Source organism: Aedes aegypti, chromosome 2 (genome assembly GCF_002204515.2).
Source record: "Aedes aegypti strain LVP_AGWG chromosome 2, AaegL5.0 Primary Assembly, whole genome shotgun sequence".
NCBI lineage: Eukaryota > Metazoa > Arthropoda > Insecta > Diptera > Culicidae > Aedes > Aedes aegypti.
Window position 1 is genome coordinate 193,171,294 of NC_035108.1, and position 20,619 is coordinate 193,191,912.

Consider the following 20,619-nt stretch of genomic DNA (forward strand, 5'->3'; position numbering starts at 1 on the left):
CTGTGATCTTATGCGACTTAACCTTTGATAACAAACGTCGATTTGACAGCTGGTACGGATTGATTCGACTTACTTTGCACGAGTGTACGGGACGAAACAAATTGTACAAATGAACTCAGAAAAGAAGTATTTTATGCGAGGAAGCTCATCAATCTGACGAGTTTATCAACGGTGTTTTGCGAGTTTGATGTAATTAGTATGAATAAACGAGTTGTAACATGAACTTTCATGCGATTTCTGGTTGTCTGGGTCCTCTCTTCTGAGGGTGTATCTTATCAGAGCGTCTGTTCTCCATGTTAGGAGCGGCTGATCATCGTCGTAGTGCCAGCGTGGGACTCCAAAAGTGCTGTGCACGATGGTCTTCCGGCGAGACAGTAGGATGGTGCAGGCCTTACAAGCCAGCCGTAAAAATCAGCCGTAAAGGCATACAATGTAAAGTACCCGCATTCTTTCCGAGTTATTGAGGGTCCGCAAGTTTGACATCATAGCGCTGCAGAAGGTTTGCAGGAAAGGGTCGACGGTACATACGTATAGGGATGGTTATACCATCTACCAGACCTGCGGCAAACAGACATGGGCTGGGCACAGCTTTGAAATGCAGAGGCGCGTGACTGGGTGGTGGCCAGTCGACAACAGAATGTGCAAGTTGAGAATCAAAGGTCGTTTCATCAATAACAGCATATTCAACGTGCACAGCCCTCACCTAGCAAATGACGATGACGATAAGGACGCTTTCTACGCGCAGCTGGAACGTGAATACGACAGCTACACAAGCCTTGCTGTCAAAATCGTTATCGGAGAACTCAAGGCTCAGGTTGGACAGGAGGAGGAATTTAGACCGATTATAGGCAAGTTTAGCGCTCACCAGCCTACGAACGAAAACGGCCTTAGATTGATCGCCGCCTCCAAGAACATGGCCATTCGTAGTACCTACTTCCAGTACAGCCTCCCGTATCGGTACACCTGGAGATTACGTCAACAGACTGAATCGCAAATCGACCACGTTATGATTGATGGAATACACTTCTCGGACATTATCGAGTTCAGAATCTATCGCGGAGCAAACATTGATTCGGACCACCACCTTGTGACGATTAAAGTGCACCAAAGACTTTCAGTTGTGAACAAGCAACCTACAGTCGCAACTGATTACGCGCCTTGAAGCAGCGTTGCCGGAGCAGGGAGAGCTCACCGAAGCCCCTCTTGAGGCCTGCTGGAGTAGTGTCAAAGCAGCCATTAACAACGCAGCGGAAGGTGCCATTGGGTTCGTGGAAGGAAATCGACGGAACGGTTGGTTCGACAAGGAGTATCAGACGGCTTTGGACGAGAAGACTGCAGCGCGGACGATGATTCTGCAGCAAGATACCCATCAAAAAGTGGAACGATACAAACAGAAGCGAAGACAGCAAACCCATCTAAACCGAGATAAGACGAGCTGCCTTGAAGAGCTGGAGTGCGAGGAGATGGAGCAGTTGTATCGTTCTCAAGAAACGCAAAAGTTCTACAAGAAACTCAATGCATCCCGCAAAGGCTTTGTGCCGCGAGCCAAAATGTGCCGGGATAAGAATGGAGGTATCTTGACGGACGAACGTGAGGTGATTGAAAGGTGGAAGCAGCACTACGATGAACATCTTAATGGCGCAGAGGAGGAAGATCAAGATAGCAGGAAGGATGGCTTCATCAGTACGGCGGATGAGGGGGACGTGCAAACTTCCACAATAGGTGAAGTTAAAGATGCTATCAAACAGCTCAAGAACAACAAAGCAGCTGGAAAGGTTGTATTGGAGCTTAACTTATTAAAATGGGCTCGGACAGGTCGGCCACTTGTCTGCACCGATTGATAGCCAGGATCAGGGATACAGAACAGCTACCGGAGGAGTGGAAGGAGGGAATAGTATACCCAATATACAAAAAGAGTGACAAGTTAGAATGTGATAACTGTCGAGCGATTGCCATTCTTAACGCAGCATATAAAGTGCTTTCCCAGATCATTTTCCGCTGCCTATCGCCACTGGCAAGCAGATTCGTGGAAAGTTTTCAAACCGGTTTTGTGGACGGGCAATCGACGACAGACCAAATCTTTATGTTGCGGCAGATCCTCCAAAAGTGTCGAGAATATCAAGTCCCTACGCACCACCTATTCATCGATTTCAGAGCGGCCTATGGTATACCGATGGTATACCGCGAAGAGCTATGGAAGATTATGAACGAGAATGGTTTTCCCGGGAAACTGACTAGACTGATCAAGGCAACGATGGGTAGTGTACAGTGCTGTGTGAAGATATCGAGCGAGTGCATTATCGGACCCGTATGAAACACGCAAAGGACATCGACAAGGCGATGGTCTTTCCTGCCTCTTGTTCAATAATGCGCTAGAAGGTGTTATGAAACGGGCGGGCTTCAACATGCGGGGCACGATCTTCAATAAATTCAGCCAGTTCATCTGCTCTGCTGACGACGTGGACATTGTCGGAAGAACGTTCCAGGTGGTTTCTGAAGCGTGGTATACAAGGCTGAAACGTGAAGCAGATCAGGTTGGATTGAAGGTAAATACGTCGAAGACGAAATATCTGCTGGCTGGAGGAACCGAGCGCGATAGAGCTCGCATTGGCAGACGCGTGATGACGGGGATGAGTTCGAGGTGGTGGACGAATTTGTCTACCTCGGATCATTGATGACGTCGGATAATAACTGCAGCAGAGAAGTTCGAAGACGTATCATTGCCGGAAGTCGTGCTTAAACTAAACGAAACGTAAACTTCACTTCCGTACTAAGTGTACCATGTACAAGACGCTGATAAGACCGGTAGTCCTCTACGGGCATGAGACGTGGACAATGCTCGAAGAAGACTTGCAAGCGCTAGGAGTTTTTGAACGACGTGTGCTTAGAACGATCTTTGGCGGAGTATGTGAGAACGGCGTATGGAGGAGAAGAATGAACCACGATGATTGTAACAAAATAATATACAAAGTTATAGTTTAAAAGTTTAGTGACACCACATTGCAAAAATTTGCTGTGAAGTTTAAAATAGTAAAAAGAGGCTTTCCGGAATTGGAGCCAAATGTTTTGAAATCCGGACAATGTGTTGGAATCGTATGTTTCGATGCCGTAACTACACAATTTTCAAATAAATCTGAAATAATACTTCGAAATTCATCAACACATGAGTAATATGCAATAAGAACAATGCTATGCGTCGTTCAATGCGGATGCATAATACAGAACACATGCATTCTACTAATTAAAGGCGTGATATATTTAGTTGATTTTGAAAAGCTTTGAATGGCTCAATTTCACAATTTCATGTTAAAACATAGTTGTTCAGATTTTGACTCAAAAGTGTTCGAATTTCTTCATCTTCTTGGCATTACGTCCCCACTGAGACAGAGCCTGCTTCTCAGCTTTTTTTCAGCAGTGTTCTTATGAGCACTTCCGTGGACTAACGACTCGGCTAAGGAAGGTGTCCGGATTTATAGCCATGATTTGATATTTCGTTGTAAAGTTTGAACTTAATCAGTTAACCACGTTACAATGAGCACAATTTAAAGCTTGTCAACTATCTCATAATAATCTATAGTTTTTCAAGATGTGTTTATTACTATTCAAAAAGAAACCCGTTTAGCAGAACTATACTTTTCATAAGGGAAAAGAGGGTCAAAAAGATCCCCAATATTTTTGTGTTGGAAAATACACAAAATCACAAGAACTACTGTAACGTATGAACGGCTTTTACTGAAAAATATTTGTTTTATTAAATACACATTTTTTGTGAAAAATGCAATTTTTAACAATCTTCCTCACTCTTTCGTGAAATTTCCAAACATCAAGGCCAGTAAAAGTCAAAATTCCATTCAAAATATAAACAGTACAGCGTCTCATAGCAGCCATATGTGCAGTCAGCTAAACTCAATTATTTAAAATATGAGACATATCATCATATAAGGTACACACATGTGGACATCCCAAACGGTCCCATCAAAACATTTCCCAAAAAAAAAAACTTGCGGTAGTTGATTCCCAACCAAATAGTGTGAGAAGAAACAACGCTTATTAATAAACCGCTGAGGCTGCTAACGAAAACATTGGTGCAATGCCTTATTGTTATCTACATCATCACTTTTGCAAGGAAGTCACATTTCTTTCAGAATGGCAGCGGCAACACGGTATGATATAATCGGTATTATAACTACTGACAAGAAGCCTCCATACCGTCCAGATTTTGATTCACCACGATTAGACTGGCCCAGCTCAGTATGGGAAAAAATAAAGTTTTATAATTCCACGGGGCACCCCCCAGGAATATTCCTTAGGGTTAGAGGGAGACTTCCTGAAAATTTCAGCTCATTTGGTCATTCCATGAGCTGGCGCAATTGAAATGAAGCTAATATAAGATTTTCAGCTCAAACATATGGGAAACATGGCATCATCTCCTGTTTGGATCAGGAAAATTGTTGATTGCGTTCGATTGAACCCAGAATGTCAAAAACACTACTTGATACCATAACAAACAATATTGTAGAAGGTTGTATGATGATTAAAATTGAGAAAGTTTGTGTTTTAGCTATCTGAAGTAGATTTTCAATACTGCTTAGCAGGCTTCCGAATTCTCACTCATTCTCACGATAATGTCTTTAACCCTCACAGCAATTTTCAGCGATTAGCTGCCTTGCGATTTTATCCGTCCACAAAACAAAGCGAAAATAGATAATTGAACATATCCGCAGCTGTGAGAAGTTTGTTTTCTCTTTCTCCAATCCATGGAGAACTTTTCCTGTATGCATCGCCACAAGCAGCAGTTGCTTTTATGCACCAAATTAACCACTCCTTTCGTCAAGTTGGTGTGGTAGCATGGTTAGCGTGCACGCATCACGGTTATTTTAGCAATGTTCTAGGTTCGAATCCCGTCGCCGGCACTAGTTTTTGTTTATCCACATAGTAATAATTCTCGGGAGCAGTTGGTGAGCGAAAGTATGATGGAGTGAAAAATATATTAGGGCTCATTCATTTATTTCATAACGCTGAAATTGGCCATTTTGGACACCCACCCACCCCCTAGTAACGCTTTTTGTATGAATATTATTAAATTTTTGTATGGGCCGTAACATCGCGAGGACACCCACCCACCCCCTCTAGCGTTATGAAATTTGTGAATGGGCCCTTATCCCCGGAGTGGAGTGATTTTCGGTTGTCCACCATCGTAGCTCCAGGGAAAATTAGTGTGTTCACGTGAGGAAGCGAAAAAAGTATTCTCCTTACGTGCGAAAAATCGTAGATTTCGCATCATTGATACGAAAATTCAGAACCCTGCTGCTTAGTATTTCTTCAACATAGCTGGGTGGTAGCCACTAAGCGCATCATAGCCACCTATGACGCTGGGCGAGGTACAAGGTGCATGCATATATGTGATTTTACGGGACAACAATTGAAAGGTTAATGAAAATAAGCTGAAATCCATATACAACCTTCTGCAACTATGTTCATTAGAGCATCAACTAGTGAATTTGCCATTCTGGGATAAATTGAAAGCGATTAAATGGTATACCGAACGAAATAGTGACATAGGGTCAATTTTCAATATATTTGAAACGTATATTCCATACAAACTTCGAATTGAATGCGCCAGCTGTGGAAGCAACCAAATGAATCAAAATTTGGAGATAGCTTTTTTCCCATATCCCATACTTCCCTGACTACAAAACATCCGTATATTGAAAATTACAGCAATCGAATCAAATGAGGAGTGAAACAAGCGATTTTCGAAAGAAGCATTTAAATTTAGATTAACTTACCTCCCCGTGCTGCTGAGTGTGCTTCAATGAGAAATCTTGCTATCCTAGTGTCTATGTCGAGTGATGAATTAGGAAATTAGCATCCATTAGCATCGTCTCCGTGGCTATTCAATAAAAGTTATCCCCAGGCAGACAGCAATAGTGATGGCATCTGGCGAGACGAACGGAACAAAACGATAAACAAGAAGTGGTTTAAAAGGTTAAAATCTCATGTTTCGACTAAGCGGAAAAGAAATCTAGTGGAAAAAGTGCTGAAACTTGTACAACGTGAAGAAATCCATCAATAGTATTACTTACCATTCAGCAGTATCAGTCGAAAACGGAAGTGATTGACGGAGAAGCGAACGGAAGCTATGCTAGACCTGCAGCGACACATTGACTGTCCGCTGTGGGAAGTGCTTGGAAGTCCACTGATACCATGGACCGGAATGCGATATGCTTGCATCAAGGTGCTGCACGCGTACTGCAAGGTGTTCGACCAAGAGGAACTGTACGATCTAGTTGTCAGGTAATTGAGAAAATAAATCGGTATTTGTAATGATGGCTTTAAGGCAGTGGGCTTCGGGGGGCCCGGGTCAGATCTCATAAAGAGGGCTCCTTTATACAAATTTCAGCACGGGATTCCACAAACTAACGTATTGAATTTGAGTTTTGAACGAGATGGACGGTCCAAACATACGAGGGGCCCAAATTCAAAGCAGTGTAAATGACATTTTCGGTTGTAAGCCATATACATTAAAAATATCGACTGTTTATAAGTTTTCCAATAGTGCTTTAAGGTGATTTTTCCGTTCAAAGGGAAAAATATAATAATTTTTAGAAGATTGGCTCATTTTTTGGTTTAATAATTTGTATAGAATGAAAAATTGTTAAAAATCATAAAAGCCGTTTTTCTCTAAAGCTATTTTTAATTCTATTTAGTACAAGTTTCCAGTTTGTCTCTTGTTGCCGCATTCTCTGGAAAAAAAATATTTACAGTTCTGGCAAGAATACAGTATACGAAGCTGATTGACTTGAAAATTGAACTGCACATTGGAAAACACTTGAAATTACATTTGTAAATGAATCATCAAATTAAATGCAAAAGTATCGAAGTTCTTAAAATCCACCCATTTTGACAAAAATGTCCAAATTTTGATACTTAGATATTTTGAAAACAAACAATTTAGGATAAGTATAATCTTCCACAAAGTTTTGCATTTCATCTAAGTGAACAAATTTGCAGAAGCATGCCTTTTTCTAATTATTCACATTTCAAAAATTTTCCTATTTGAAAATTTTGGCTTTTTTCTCCAAACAGTATTTTTTTAATAGCTTCCAAACTCTTGAATAGAATTTGGTCAATTTCTCATAACTCAAGTTATTTATGAGATGGAGTTCAAATTTCAGGTCAATCGGTTTGTTGGAAGCTGTTAAGCTCTAAACTTGGTCATTTTTGTATGAAAATCGGCCTTCATGTACCTTATTCTTGGCAGCACTGTATATTCTATTAATTATATTCAAAGTTTATTCTAAGCCTTTACTGAATTCAAATTAAACTCCATCAACTACGGAATACAAAATAGAAAAGTTTTTCAAAATAATCATAGAAGAATTTCCCTTACGCTTCATGTTTCTGATATAATTGCAAATATGTTTAAATTTTAAAGTACTGATAGGAACCAGATACACTCTTTGAATTGAGCATTTCTCTAGAGGCCAAGTCGTATTGTTAAAAATCCTGCAAAAACGTTAAGCATTTTCAATCCAAACATAAAAAAAAACAAACTAGAGCCGAATTTCGAAGATTTTGGCTTAATATTCATTATTGTTTTGTAATTTATTACAATTGACCATACTGTGAGATTAGGTAATGAAAAAAAATAATAACTAAAATATTGGAAAGTTGACTTTGACGTTAGAAATATATGTTCAAATGTCTGAACAGAAACTATTGTAAGGTATTTCAAAATGTTTTTGTTCTTAATTTTTATTCCTCGGGGGGGGGGGGCCTTTATCGGGGGGCCCGGGGCATTTGCCCCCGTGGCACCCCCCCCAAATCCGGGCCTGCTTTAAGGTGAACATAAATCGAAGCCAAACCTCAAATTTTCAAAAGTTTGGCTTCGATTCATCTTCACCTTAATGACCCATAATTTCAAATAAGTTGATAGAAGTGTACGCAATAATGAATAATGATTTTCACAGCACGAGTCACACATTTTTACAAAAATAAACTTGCCAAGCTGAATGATTACGACGAGTGCTATAAAAATCGAGTTCTGCAGTGAGTTGCACACAATCTATTTTTTTTTAATTTCGTGAAGCCCACTTGAGGGTATAAAAAATCAAATCGAGATACGTACATAATTTTAAGAAATTTCTGAAAATTGTTGTGGTATCCATTACGCAACTCAAACAGCTACGTAATGCAACTTTTCTCAAAATTTCAAAACATTAGCTGTTGGCAGAAGCCATCATTTGTCAGAATGAATAGTAATAAAATCTTCTCTCAAATAATCTCTTTGTAAGAATAAGGTAGTTATTAGGTATTGCGATAACCATTTCGTTTATTCTTTCCCGGTGAGTGCTTATGATTTCAAGAGCTCAGCTACAATGAACTTGACTTTAGCCACGCCGTGAGATGCAACGACGTGACGGTCCAATGGGAGCTCTTAACGCTAACTAAGTGTAATACTGCGAGATTGCGTCTGAGTGGTTTAAATTTAGCCCGAACATACATTTTTTGGGGACCGACTTATGAATGGCTTTCATAGCCGCGCCCGCTGTCCGTATTGTTTCGTAATGATGAAGAGAGAATCAAATTGACGCAGATCGGCGGAAGTCTACGAAACAGACAACAAGTCAGGTCAGTTGTTGGTGCTGTCAGCGTGGGAGATGAGATTCAAATTGGGAAGCTCATTAGCCTGAATTGAAGTGCTTACAAGAGGGACACGGATCGGTCTTGTGTCGGGATATTAATGAGGAAAAATTGTGTTATGAATGTCCGTACACAGATTCTTTTTGATAAGGGTAATTTATATACTACAAAAAAAAAGTCAGTTGTTTTCTGAAGGACTTTTTATAACTTTACATTTATTTACAATCCCTAATAGAACCCTTTATTTTCTTTTTTAATGAGACCACTTCTTTGATTAAACCACAACATGGAAAGAATTGGCGTGTCTAGTCCAATAGAAAATCAAGTTACTCAGGATTTCGAAAGCATTCTCAATCAAAAGAACGTTTTCGAAAATTCCTGGGAGACTGATTTAGAAGAAGTGAGAACTATTATAAAAAAAAAACAAGAATATGACAGCCTCTGTGGATGATGGAATTTTTACATTGTCATCAAAAAACTTCCAGAAAGTAGCTTATCATTCTTAGTTGATATATCTAACAAATGTTTTCAGTTGGCATATTTTCCTGACAAATAGAAAAATGCCAAGGTTGTACCAATTTTAGAAACCGCAAATCCTGCAGAAGCTTCCAGCTATCGTCCAATCAGTTTGTATTCCTCCATCAGTAAACTTTTTGAAGAGGTCATTTTGAACATAATGATGGTCCACCTCAACGAAAATTAAAATTTTGCCAATGAACAGTTCGCATTCCACCATGGTCGAATGTCACCACTCATCAACTTTTACAAGTAACAAATTTGATTCGGTCCAACAAATCTGCAGGCTATTCTACTGGTCTTTTTCTTCTAGGCATAGAAAAAGCAATCGACAGTGTTTGACATGAAGGCTTGATTGTAAAATTCAAAATTTTATTTTTCCATCATTGTGAGAATAATGCAAAGTTATCTGTCAAATTGTACAAATTCAAACCTAACATACCACCAATGAGCGAGAAATCTATCGATTTTTTTAGTTTAAAATAATATCTTATTTCAAAGATATGTTGCTCCTAAGGATTCGAGTGTTAGCTACGGTTCATTTTTACCTAAAATCAAGACCAATCAAATTTTATCCACTAGTTACTTATAAAACAGATATAATTACTAAGAGTAGCTCCATTGTGGCTGTCAAATCCAGGCAGTTACTCATCTCTTCCATGGCTGGTTCAACTCTTAAATAACCTACTGCTCATTCAAATTTGTCATCCAAATTCGAGCCATGGGAGCACTTCATTAGCTCTTTCAATCAATTCCCATTATTGCCACCCATCAATCCGAGCCCTGAAGTTTACGACACTCTAAAACTCACTTTCATTTAACCGTCGAGACCGTCTTCATGAAGCTCAAACCGATTTCGACGACAAGCAAACATCATACAGCATCAATCTCAACCGACAGTGCTCTCTAGTGACTCTGGTGACTAGCGGGTTTTAAACCCTTACTCGCAATCCCCTTCAGAGAGCAAAGTGATTCAGATATTCCCATTTCACACCAATCCACAGTGGCTCAGGATATGGGAAACGGGCGGTTTAAAATAAGGTAGCTTCCTTCAACAAAGTCGTAGAAAATATTTTTTTTTCTTTACATACACCATATTAGTACAAACGTTCGTTCACGAGCATTTTATTTAGAATGACTCTAAAACCAAATTTTGAAGGATAACTTTTGAACGAATGTCCATTCTATGAAGTAATTCATAATCGAGAAACTTGTTTCTTGAAAACACCAACCTTCAATCTTATCTTTTTCAAAATTATCGAAATTTTAGTAAAAAAAACACACATTGAAGCACCTGTTGTGGCCATATGCCAGTTGTCGCCATAGTGGATTACACACAATTTTACATAGCCAAACAGCATGGAACCTTTTGTGTTCAGTAGAATACATTCACATAATGGAGCTCTACATTTATTAACTCGTCCAAAAAATAAATTTGGGTATGAGAGAATTTAAATAAATGGATATGGGCCATTGGGCCAAGCTTAGGTATGGAATACCCTTCACCTCTTTAGAAGACACCTCCCTTTTAAAATCTTGTTTAGACATCAGAAACTAAAAAATGCATGTTTTTCAGATTCTGGACCAGTGTGCAACCATTCGCATCACTTGGTCCGCATTTGCTAGGTGACAACAAGCCGTTTACGCGGGTTTTGTTTTCTTCCGTTTTCGACTCCGAGCTGCTTGTTTCCGCTCTACAAATTGCCACCCTCGACAGTTATGAGCTAATTCAATTAAATTTTACGATCACCGTGAGCGCAATTTTGCTCGGCAAGAGAATAACCAAATGGAAGGATCCGGAAGAGGGGGAGAGAACGGTACACTGACGACGATAATGATCTGTGTGGTGTGCGAAGGTAGGTACCGAACTCTCCTGCCGTGAATCCGAGTGCTAATGAACTGCATCCATGCCGGCTGCCGATTCTGAATAAACAAACCGAAGCAAGAGATTGAATGGTGTTTTTCTCGGTATTCTTCATTCATGAAAATCGGGAGAGAGAGCATTTCAACAGTCGTTCAGTAATCAACCATGCGTCCCCATCGAATCACGTTTTCACTCTTCCTTCAATCAACAGTGCTACCCCCTAACGGTGGCTAGCTGACTCAACTGTTATAATAACTCGGAGTATTTCTCTCTTTCGTCTCTTCTTTTTTGCAACAGAAAAACCTGCCAGGAGTGTAAATGTCCGCGGGAAACGCATGCCGTCTATCACGAACAGCTGACTTCGGTGCGGGAGCGGTTAGGTTTCAAACATGACTCCAATACCAGCCGGGTGGATCCGAGGCAGATGGGGTACACCTGGGTTCCGCCGGGAATACTCACATCGGCAAAGGTAAGTGGACGATTTAAATCTATTAAATACATTTTGTCCTATGAGGCTATGTATGTATACACTCTCAAATCGTGCGGTATACTAAAAATGGTTTAAAATAAATAAAATCTTCGAAAATTTTAAGAATAGAATTTTAGAATGTTTTAAATGTTATTTACCAAAAAAAATCCATTTAATTGAACATGGCAATATATTTTTTTAAAACCATGTAAAGTTTTACCGACCAAAGTAATCTAATCTAAGTGTGCGCATGCTCATTAAACTGGCTTAATTCACAGTATAGAAAAGAAATACTTTGTGAAATATGTAGGTACCGAAGTGAAGTGCGTAAGTTCTGATTGATATTTGAATAACTTTTGTAATGTGACCTTAAAAGTTCTTCGAAATATGAGAGTTAGTTCATTGGCAATGCATTTGCAATTTCTAAGGAAATAATTGAAACTCATTTATTATTCTTTGAATAGAAACGTATGCAAATTGGCCCATTCTCGCTTCTTCTAAAGGATGACATTAGGCCTAATAATCTACTATTACTTCGCAAGAAGAGAAAAAAAAACCTTCAGATGTCGACTCATGGAGGTGTGATTGTAGAATTGATTCGCAACAAGAACGAATTCAGAAAATCATCTTCCATGCAAGTTTTCTATAGCTTTACAATAACAGTTCATATTATGAACATGATTGCGAGATTTTGAATTAGTATTCATCCACCTAAAAGTGAGGTTTTTTATAAGACTCTTAAAGTTTGAATTTAAAAAAAAGTCTTAGTTCCAAGCTTTTTCCATTAATTTATTTAATAATACCTACTTTTCAATAATATGGGACCTGCTAAAATTGCACTTCGAGTGTAAGCGGAAACTCCCATCCCTTATTCATTTGGATCGAAGTGCAATTCTTACCAGTTCCGATCAATCACAGTCAGTCTATGCTATGCTATGCTAATTTATTTAAAAATACCTACTAGCTCCCGAGATCTTATTTTTTTGGCGGTAGCGGTTGAAAACTTCAAGGAACACCTCATTACAATTTGGTATTAATATTTTAAATATATGCTGTGATATTTTAGATAATTCTTAAGACTCTGTTTTATGCTTTGGTCATGATTTATACTTCCTACTTACTGGAGAGGAACCGGAAGCATACCTTTAAATTTTATCATGCAGCCGATGAGTTCAATATCTTTGTAATTCAATCTTATAATATGTCAACAATTGGGTGATTATTCACAGGCCTTGTCTCGAACATTCACACAATTGAAATAATAGAATGGATTTACACCTGGAGCACTGGATACATAAACATATTTTAAAATAAATGAGCTAGTATTAGTCTAACTAAGTAATCTAAAACTAAAGAAATTAACTTCTTCCTCCTAAAACTTTTATGGACCTCTATATTTTTTTTTATTAAACTTTAACAAAAATAAAGGTTCATCAAGCCGCTAAGACGCAAATGTTCTCGACACTATGACCCTAGCAAAATATTTTATTGTGACCATGACAAACATGTTCTCTATGACGTCTTCCAACCTCTGATATCAAACAAACTAATATTTTCAACAATCAAGTGTGATTTTCTAACTAAGCTGGAAAGTCAATCATCAGAGTATGTGACGATCAAACGCTTTTCCTGATTTTAAGAGAAAAAAAACCTTCAAATCTTATTCACTCATAAAAACAATGTAAATAATGCTTGTGCATGGTAAATTAAAGTTCCAATAATTTTTTATGGGCCATACTGTAGCTTCTACAGAGATTCGTCCTTAAATAGATACACGTATTCTTTCATGAACACTCCCAGCAATTCCAGCAACAATTCCTTGAAAAATAGCTCCATCGATGATTTTTCCATGAATACCTCTGTGTACTTCGCATCTCTGTTTTTTTAAACTCCTTCACTATGACTGCATACTTTTAACGATTTTTATTGATCATCTAAAGTAAATTTGTTACATATCTCTCGCAGTTTACAGCATTCATCAAATCTGATCAAAGTGGTATGAAGGTAAGGTAATTTTGCATATTATGGAAAAATAATCCAATTTTCCCAAGTTTTGCACTTGGTCCCCTCTGACTTAACGCCGACCAGTTCATCTAGTAATTTCATCAATGATTCCTCTAAGAATTTGTATCGGGATTCCATAAGAAAGACTTTATGGGTTTCCTAAAGGATTCCTCTAGGTGGTTCTCCTTGTGTTTTCTTCCAAGAATTTCTCCGTTAAACTGTTGAAGTATTCGTTTATGAATTACTTCAAGAATTCCAATAGGTATGTCCAGAAAACAAATTCCAAGGTATCCAGGGTATTAGAGGGATTAAAGGGATTCTAGTAGTGATTTCTTCTTGAATGGCACCACAGATACAATAATTTCATTGGGCATTTTGTTAGGAGTTCCATGTAGGATTTTTTCCAGGATATTTGGAAGATTTGCTGATATTCCAGCCAATCTTTCTCAGAGATCCTTCTCAATACAGGTTTTTTTTCCTTAAATTCTTCCAACAGTCCCTAAAGAAAACAAACCAGTAACTATTCCTAAAACTTTTCCAGGACTTGAATCAAAAACTACTGTTGGGATTTTACCAAAACCTAAATCAAATCCTTTAGTTTTTTTTTCTCCAGAAATGTATGCTGTAATTTATTCAGGAATTTGTGTCACTATTTATCTAAGAATTGCTCCAACAATTCATCAAGGGATTACTTCATACGTCCATCTAGGGTTCTTTCCAGAGGTTGTAGGGCATTGGAAATATTCCCGTTTGGTTCCTTATTGAAAACGTGGGCTGTTATTTTGCGTTAGCTCTAATTATGTGGCAATGATTATTGGCACTCAATATTATGACTGTACCTCGCTTGGCATAAGTCCGTTTGGCATGAAGTCATTTGACATAATGATCGTTTGGCATAATGACCGAAATCAACACCAACGAGCCCATAGCAATTTTTTATGGTAGGTACTCAACAAGCGTGGTGTTCGTTCAGAAATCTGCCAAGCTATGGATGTCAAAAATTGTTGCGACGTTAGAGAGCATAACTAAACAAAAGTCGTGATGGGTCTGGTGGAAGATTTTTTAGGAATGATAATTTTCTCTACATACCAGAACATAGAATATCTTTGAGCTTGTTGTGATAAACATATTTGAAAATATTAAATTGGCAACAAAAGTTCATAGTTAATAATTAAGAGAACGCTCATAGAAATTCCGCAGCGAATCAAGCTCTGTCCCAGTTGGGACGTAACACTTGATGAAAATTACTTTGTAAAAGACGAAAACATTTGTATGCAAAATATTGGAAGCTCTAATCCAAAGATCTATTATTGCAGAAAAAATGTTTAAAATGTTTAAGGCTTTAACGGAATATTAGCAGGTTCCAATCTAACAGCACGGTTTGCAAGAATTGATAAAAAACAAAATATTAAAATTTATAACATTTGCTTTACGAAATATTATTTTATAACAGTATCAATATTAAGAACAGCCTATAATTAAAAGTAGGCAAATTTTATGAATAAAACATTAGAAGATTGGACGCCAAAAATTATTGCAGTATAATGGAACGAAAGGACATCAAAAATAACAGTTAGAATAATCGGAGTAACTGTAGTAATAACTTGAGATAACTTGAGCAAATCATTGTTATACAGTGTTATCGATTGCAGCTCAGTCAGTTGGAAACAAAACAATATCTATTTTAAAAATGTAGCACCAAAGAACAGCCTATGTATAGCAGGTGAAATAAATTTAAATCTTAAAGCACCAGTTTTTATTCCTATAATTATGATTACATCATATTTCGAGAGACAATCCAATGTTTGAAAGAAGGGTGAATGTGTGCCTAATATATCGAAATCTCCAATGCAAAAAAATATTTCAGAGGCGCAACTCAAAAAAATAACTACTATTTGAATGAAGGGTCTGAATAAATAATAAAATACTATTGGCAATTACTTTGCTAATATAGTTTAATTTATTCTAGAGCGCACTTACTTACTTATTTGACTTTACATCAATTATCTTGATAAAATCCAGCCAACAATATTTCGCCAATTCACTCGGTTCATGGCCGCTTCTCTCCATCCTCGACTGTGACCCACGCTCTCCAGGTCCTGGTGCACCTGGTCAATCCACCTAGCACGCCTTCTTGTTCCAACCGGATTCGTAGCGAACACCATCTTTACAGGGTTGTTGTCCGGCATTCTTGCCACATGCCCTGCCCATCGTATCCTTCCAGCTTTAGCTACTTTCACGATATTGGGTTCGCCGTAGAGTTGAGCGAGCTCGTGGTTCATCCTTCGCAGCCACACGCCGTCCTCCGCCGAAGATCGTACTTAGCACTCGGCGTTCGAGAACCCCAAGAGCTTGCAAGTCCTCCTCGAGCATAGTCCAAGTCTCATGTCCATAGAGGACTACCGGTCTTATGAGCGTTTTGTACATCGTGCATTTGGTGCGGAGGTGAATCTTTCTTGACTGCAGTTTCTGTTCTCGCCCATGATTTTCCATAGCTCTACGCGGTCGGTACTATCGTATGCCGCCTTGAAATCGATGAACAAATGGTGCGTAGGGACCTGGTACTCACTGCATTTCTGGAGGATTTGCCGCACGGAAAAGATCTGGTCCGTTGTCGAGTGGCCGTCGATGAAACCTGCTTGATAACTTTGTCGATGAAACCTGCATGAGAACTCGTTTGCTATAGGTGATAGACGACGGTAGAGAATCTGGAATAGCACTTTGTAGGCGGCGTTTAGGATAGTGATTGCACGATAATTTTCACACTCCAGTTTGTGGCCCTTTTTGTAGATATGGCATATAACGCCTTGCTTCCACTCCTCCGGTAGCTGTTCCGTTTTCCAGATTCTGACTATCAGCTGATGCAGACAAGCGGCCAACCTGTCCGGGCCCATCTTGATGAGTTCGGCTCCGATACCATCCTTGCCAGCGGCTTTGTTGTTATTGAGCTGTTGAATGGCATCCTTAACTTCCTCCATCGTGGGAGCTGGTTGGTTTCCACTGTCCGCTGTGCTGATGTAGCCGTCGCCTTCGCTGTCCTGACCTTCTGTGCCTGTGTTCTCTGCGCCATTCAGGTGTTCATCGTAGTGCTGCTTCCTTTCGATCACCTCACGTCCGTCCGTCAAGATGCCTCCATACTTATCCCGGCCCATTTCAGCTCGCGGCACGAAGCCTTTGCGGGATGTGTTGAGCTTCTGATAGAACTTCCGCGTTTCTTGAGAACGGTACAGCAGCTCCATCTCTTCCCGATGAGGAAAGAATAACTCGGAATAACTTATGCATATCATGTTTTGCTATCATACCATAATTAGATAATGTTCAGTTGTTAATACCTCATTTTGGTATCATAATGGTATCTGAAAAAAATGTTTAAAACAATTAAAAATACTTCATTTTGGTATTCGACAGGTATTGAGGACAGCTGGAGGTATTGAACTATTATTGAAAAAAAAAAAAATACATTTTTATATGAAATTCCATCATGTATTATTTAGGTATTACAATACCTGATCTAGGTATCAGCTTGGTATTTGCAGAATATGCAGAAGGTATTATTTAAGGTATTTTACCTCTTATGTAAGGCTTATTCATACCTCATTCAGGTTGTAAGTATTGGAAATTATCTGGTATGGAATACCTAAATTTGGTATTCAGTAGTTATTTCCTAGGTTGGCATTCCACCTCTTCCAGGCGGCGCTTTTTGTCCGAAACCGCGGGCCTTCAATACATCGGAGAGTATACGAGTACTTCTAATAAAGTTGAGAGATTTGCAGTTCCACGTACCGAGTTTCCAATCGTTAGTCCATTTTCGTCGCTGTGGTCTTTGCCGATTGTTCCGGTCCGTATTCTCTCATTGACGTTCCTGTGCTGATGTGTTTATTTTATTCTTGCAGGTACGCGAGGTACCAATGGTACGCCATTTACCGTGCCCTATAGCGTATGATTGTTGAATAAAGTGTATTTTTCTATCAATTGACTATGAATAAGCCATTTTTTATTAGAAACGTTATTAGAAACGTAAAAACGCATGCCATCATAAGAAATCCTTGTTTTTATTCTCATTATGCCAGACGCCTTATACCAAACGACTTCATGCCAAATGACCTACCACCCAATATTATAGGGATCGCAGCAAGCCGTGGTGGGGTGCGCTTCTGTTTTTGCTACGTGTCACGTTTTTTCCCTAATCAAAAAACTGAAAAAGTTTTGCCTAGTGATTTAGCAGGAATTTACAAATTTACGCAGAAGAAACAGTGACAAGATGAAGACATGAACGAAGAGAACCATTTTGCAATGCGTTATGGCTACTCCGATGGAAACATTCGTTGTTTTGCTTAGTATGATTTCAGGAAGTGGAATTTGCCCGGTTTGCGCGTTGGCTGTTCATTTTGCACGACAAGGTTCACACTATCCAGTTTCTGCCCATCAATTAGTGAGTTCGTTCCATGTTATTATCATTAAAATTGTGTGGCGACATTTTAAAATTGATTTTTCAAATTATTTATTAATTATTTTAAAAATTCTTATTTTTGTCAATCAATTTATCAGAAACACTTTAAATGATTCGTCACTGTATGTATTGGCATTAACATTGACTCATGATTTCCATAATAAATAAAACATTCGCATTTCTTTTGCTTGTTTTTGTATGTGTAAAAATCTTTGAAAGATTCGTCACCAGAGGTGTAAACATACATGTGGTTTACATTAGACTAAGAAATTTGATGTATTTGAAATGAGGTTGCATGTGGCGCACCAAGGTGAATCCTTAACATGTGGCTCTATATCCCTTCCCACTAACACCAAATCGTTCCCGTGAGAACCGTGGAGATGCAGAGGGGATCTCGGTCTCTAGTAACAACGGACGTCACACTAACATTTCTTCCCTTCCTTGATGACCGTATGCCGGCGCCATTATTGACTTCACAATTTTTTGTTTAGAGTAAAGTGGGGCAAAAGTTCGAGTGGGGCAAGAGTTTCTTTTCAAGATTTCTAGCTCAAATCAAATCAAAACTTAGAAATGTCATGGTGGTTCGAATGCTACTCAAGTAAGAGACTTTCACTCCAAATATCATAAAAATCGATTGAGATTTGGAAAAGTTATGGCTATTTGTTGTTTTTCGACGCAAATATTGTAATATTTGGTCAAACTTTCGATGCATGGAACCAAATGAAGATAAAATATTTTTCAATATTTTATGTAAGGGCGTTTCTAGGCCTATCATTAGGATGTTTTGACGTGTATTAGTTTTTCCATAAATAGTTGGAATCAATTTTTGGTCCATAGCGGGGCAAAAGTTCGAATCTGCGGGGCAAAAGTTCGACCCATGTATAAACCTACGGAAAATTTTTCAAATTTCCTGAAATCTACATATTATTTTCAAATTAAGCGAAATTTGCCTGATCGTGCGAAAAATGTCATAAAAATTTTACATTTTCACTTAGTTTTGCGAAAAATGCTATTTTTTGGGTGTATTACAATTAACCCTGTTTTGGGCATTTTTTGATGAAAATTTAGTGTGTATTTATCGGCAAACATAAGTTTACGGCTGGTATAAAGTATGCCTGGCATAAAAGTATTGATATTTTGTGTTTCAGCCAACGAACTTTTGCCCCACACTAGATTCGAACTTTTGCCCCACCGGTGGGGCAAAAGTTCGTTTAGGACAATCAATTTTGAAACTGTTATAACTAAAAATGGGTAAATATTTTGACACAAGTTTGTTGAGCAAAGTTATAGCCAATATGTTGAAGGTTCGCTGTATGGCATTTGTTTTGTTTCATCTGCTATTATTTTCCTGGAAACTTTGATTATACCACTAAGGTCGAACTTTTGCCCCACCTTACTCTACTCTCAAAAGTGTACTGTGTAGTTATTAGGATGGTAAGCTTTTCCCAAGCTCCGTCTGTTGGTTCCTTGTGCAATTTTGATTGTTTTGATCAACCATGGAGTAGCAACTATGAATTGTACGGTAATTTATGCTTATGCTTAGGCCAGTATTATAACCTTTAAATTATAAAATTTACCTTTTTTCAAACATGGACTGTTCTTTACTTTTTTCTGATGGTATCAATGGCTCAATCACTGCAGCTTGATGTGTCAGTGAATCATCGATTTGTTTTCGGCGAGAAATAACGCACAATCAAATTGCCAGATTGTCCGGACGTTTCGGTGACATGAAAATATGTTGCTTACGGAAAAAATATACCTTTTTGTAATGCCGCAACCGAATATCGTTCCCATTGCCTCAATATTAGAAATGAAACAACCCGATATAAGCTTTCCAAGAAGTAGAAGTACACAGTAATATGGTGAATTTCAATCGGATCATTTTTTTAAATCCATTATGCCAAACGACCATTATGCCAAAAGATCTTATGCTTAACGACTTTATGTCAAATGGGGTATAATCCTTTTCAGATACTTCTATTCGGAATCTTTCGATGATTCATTCAGGATTCCTTCAGAAATGCTCCTAGTGATTCTGCTGAAAGTTTTCCATGGATTTCTTTTGGAAATACCTATAAGTTTCCTCTAATTGCATCTCTGGATTTCCTCCAAGAGCTTTTGATGGGATTTCTCCAAATATGTCTGCTAATTATATCAGTGGAAAGATTTATTTTAGAAATTTGTTGAATTTCTGTAGGGATTCCAATAAGAACTCCAATAATAAGCATTCTTTCTATTATTGATCCAGAGAGTCCTGCAATAATTTTCAAATATTCTTCTATTTTTTTTTTTTTTTGTTTAAGGGTATGTCGTATAAATTTTTACACATTTCTGGGAGGATATTTTTGTAATCTTACCTTAAGGTTTTTCCTTGATTTTCCTAAGGATCTCTGCATTGGCTGTTCAATTAGTTTTTCAACAACTAGCCAAGAACTTTCTCCAATAGTATGGTCTCTGGAGGGTTTGGCCCATTTAAACGCGAAATTCATTGAGCAAAGTATCTACAGTGGGATTCCGTTTTTGGCAACAAAGTTGAAAATTTCAGTTGCCAAAAACGGAACCGTGCCAAAATCGGAACCCATTTTTTTAATTTTATTTTTTTATTATTGGTTTTGAAAACATCATTTGAGTATTATTACATCATCCTTACGGAACCATATGGCATCAAAA

At 38.3% G+C, this 20,619-nt stretch overlaps 1 protein-coding gene across 1 annotated transcript in view; it reads left to right on the forward strand.

The window, feature by feature from the left end:
- Positions 1 to 5,847: 5,847 nt before the first annotated feature.
- LOC5573016 (four and a half LIM domains protein 2) overlaps positions 5,848 to 20,619 on the forward strand; it is a 245,164-nt gene continuing 230,392 nt past the window's right edge. The window contains exons 1-2 of the mRNA XM_021843544.1: positions 5,848 to 6,297; positions 11,324 to 11,495. Coding sequence (XP_021699236.1) covers positions 6,143 to 6,297; positions 11,324 to 11,495 — 327 coding nt within the window. The 5' untranslated portion in view covers positions 5,848 to 6,142. The remainder of the gene's footprint in view (positions 6,298 to 11,323; positions 11,496 to 20,619) is intronic.